General features: G+C 43.8%; 2 protein-coding genes across 2 annotated transcripts; both read left to right on the top strand.

Annotated features, from left to right (window-relative positions):
* Positions 1-322: 322 nt before the first annotated feature.
* On the top strand, positions 323-940 carry TM35_000122840 (uncharacterized protein; the record flags this gene model as incomplete). The annotated part of the gene is made up of 1 exon (XM_029025259.1): positions 323-940. One exon carries the CDS (start codon positions 323-325, stop codon positions 938-940), a length of 618 nt encoding a protein of 205 aa, XP_028883575.1.
* Positions 941-1,336: 396 nt separating this feature from the next.
* On the top strand, positions 1,337-2,125 carry TM35_000122850 (uncharacterized protein; the record flags this gene model as incomplete). The annotated part of the gene is made up of 1 exon (XM_029025260.1): positions 1,337-2,125. A coding segment is annotated over one exon (789 nt), but the record flags the coding sequence as incomplete, so codon positions are not given.
* Position 2,126: the final 1 nt, after the last annotated feature.

Here is a 2,126-nt window from a genome sequence, read left to right on the forward strand (position 1 = left end):
TAATTTCATTGCACGTTATGTGCAGCTGTGTGTTTCTCTTTTGCGTTTCCGATACACCTTGTGTATCTTGTGTGTTCATTTTTATGGAATGATTCCTATTTTCATTATAAACAAACTGCTGCACGGACATCAAGAATAAAGATATGGGCACAGCACGTTCAGTACACAGTGATTTTCCGTTGTTAACCTTGGAGTGGATTGGACTGTGTCCAGGCATCGCAGCCACNGTCCAACTGCGCCGCGTGGTGTACCTGTTGGTACTTCTGCAGTGCTGTGTGTGTGTGTGGCATAAGCAGAAAGTGAGAACTATGATGTTAAAAAGATGGAAAAACAATTTAGGGAGGTGCCGCAACGGTTGAGAGAACTAAAGAGTGATGCGGAAGAAAAACTTCGTCCTTTGAAGGAAGAAGTTAAGGCATGTAATGATAATTCTTCCCGTGCTGAAAAGGCTTTGGAGCAACTGAAGGAGCTCGTTGATGCAAGGGAAGAGGCGAAGGGTCCGTTTGCCAGTTATACCGGTCCCGGTGAGACGGAAAAACAGCGGAAGAAGGAGGAGGCTGCACTACAAGAAGGTAAAGATGCCGCTTCTAATGTCAAGTTAGCGGCGACGAAGACAAGAAAGGCGGCTGAAGCAGTTAAAAAGACATTAGCTGAGATGGAAAAACTTTCTAATACTCTTGTCCCCAGTGCTATTGGATTTTTGAATTCTCCTGCATTTTTTAATTTGCCGTCCAAGAGATATTCGGTAATGGAGGATTTGGCTGTCGCCAGCACTAGAGAAGGTGAATCCATTCAGGCCTTCGTTGCAGAAGAGAAATTGAGCGTCAAAAGGGCCTTCGACGCTGCGGAGAGGGCGGAGAAGTTCGCAAATTTTTTGAAAGTGGGGCTGGAATTGGCAGAGAAAGAATTCAAAGAGGAATTTTGGGAATCATGGTCTTAACCGTGAAGACTCAACAACGGATTCACTGCAGGATGCTCCAAAGAATGAATTGCCAGAAGAAGGGGTTGACAAGATGATAGCGGGGAAAGAAAATGAAGAAAGTAAAGTTGAAACCCAAGAAGAAAATAAAAGTTCTCAGAGCAAGACTCCGACTGACAGTCATTCATCTGCTACTGGAACTTCGCCATCACAAAATATGCCGACTAATTCCTCTTCTTTAGATTCAATCCATTTGAATGTTACTCAGTTAAGTGACAGCAGCAGCAGTCCTGCATTGGTGCACAGTCCCTTATTGCTGCTTCTTGTTCTGATGTGTGNGTGTGTGTGGCATATGCGGAAAGTGGTACTAAGGCTGTGACACCCAAGGAAAGTGATCCTACGGAGATGCTCAACGAAATGACTAAGAAGATGGATTCCCGGAAATACAGCTTTAATGAAAATATCGCGGTATTTATGGCCACAGAGAGTAATTGCCGTAAAGCTTTGAATCGTACTAAGAATGCAACGGATAATGCGCGTGAAGTTGGAGAGCTTTTGAAGCCCTTATTGGAAGAAATACGTAAGACTGAAAATTTGGAAAAGAAGAATGAGTCAAAAGAGTTGTTAAAGAAGGCAGTAGATGCAGCAAAAGAGGCCGAAGAAGCCGCTAACAACGCGAAGTTGATAGCTACAGCAACAATGGATTTGGTGAGTTCAATGCAGAGAGTTACAAAGGAATTGCACGTACTCGTAAAGGAAGTTAAGGAAACTGCTACAGAACACATTGAAAAGAAAGAAACGAAGAAAATGGCTGAAGAGTGCATGGAAAAAGCGGGGGAACTGGAGCGTACCGTTACAGGTGCCGAATATGCCATTCCAAGTGCCAACGAGGTGGCGAAGAAGACCGAGAAACAGGCGAAAGATGCCTCTGATGCTGCAGTCCGTCTTCAACCAATGATTGATGAAATTTTCAAAAAGTACCCACAAATAAAAGAAGAGGTGGATCGTGAAATTAAGGAAAGGGCTCAAGCAAACGCCAATCCGACGAATACAGGAAGTGAAGGTAATAAGACGCCAAACGAAAATAAGGAGTCGAACGGTACATTTCCAACTAAACAGAATGAAGAAAATACAAGAAACCAGAATACCAATACCGCACAAACTGAGACGGGAAGCCATACAACTGCCCAACAGCAGCAGAATGAAC

Source organism: Trypanosoma theileri, assembly GCF_002087225.1.
Source record: "Trypanosoma theileri isolate Edinburgh chromosome Unknown TM35_Tth_12_V1, whole genome shotgun sequence".
In the NCBI taxonomy this organism is placed as follows: domain Eukaryota; phylum Euglenozoa; class Kinetoplastea; order Trypanosomatida; family Trypanosomatidae; genus Trypanosoma; species Trypanosoma theileri.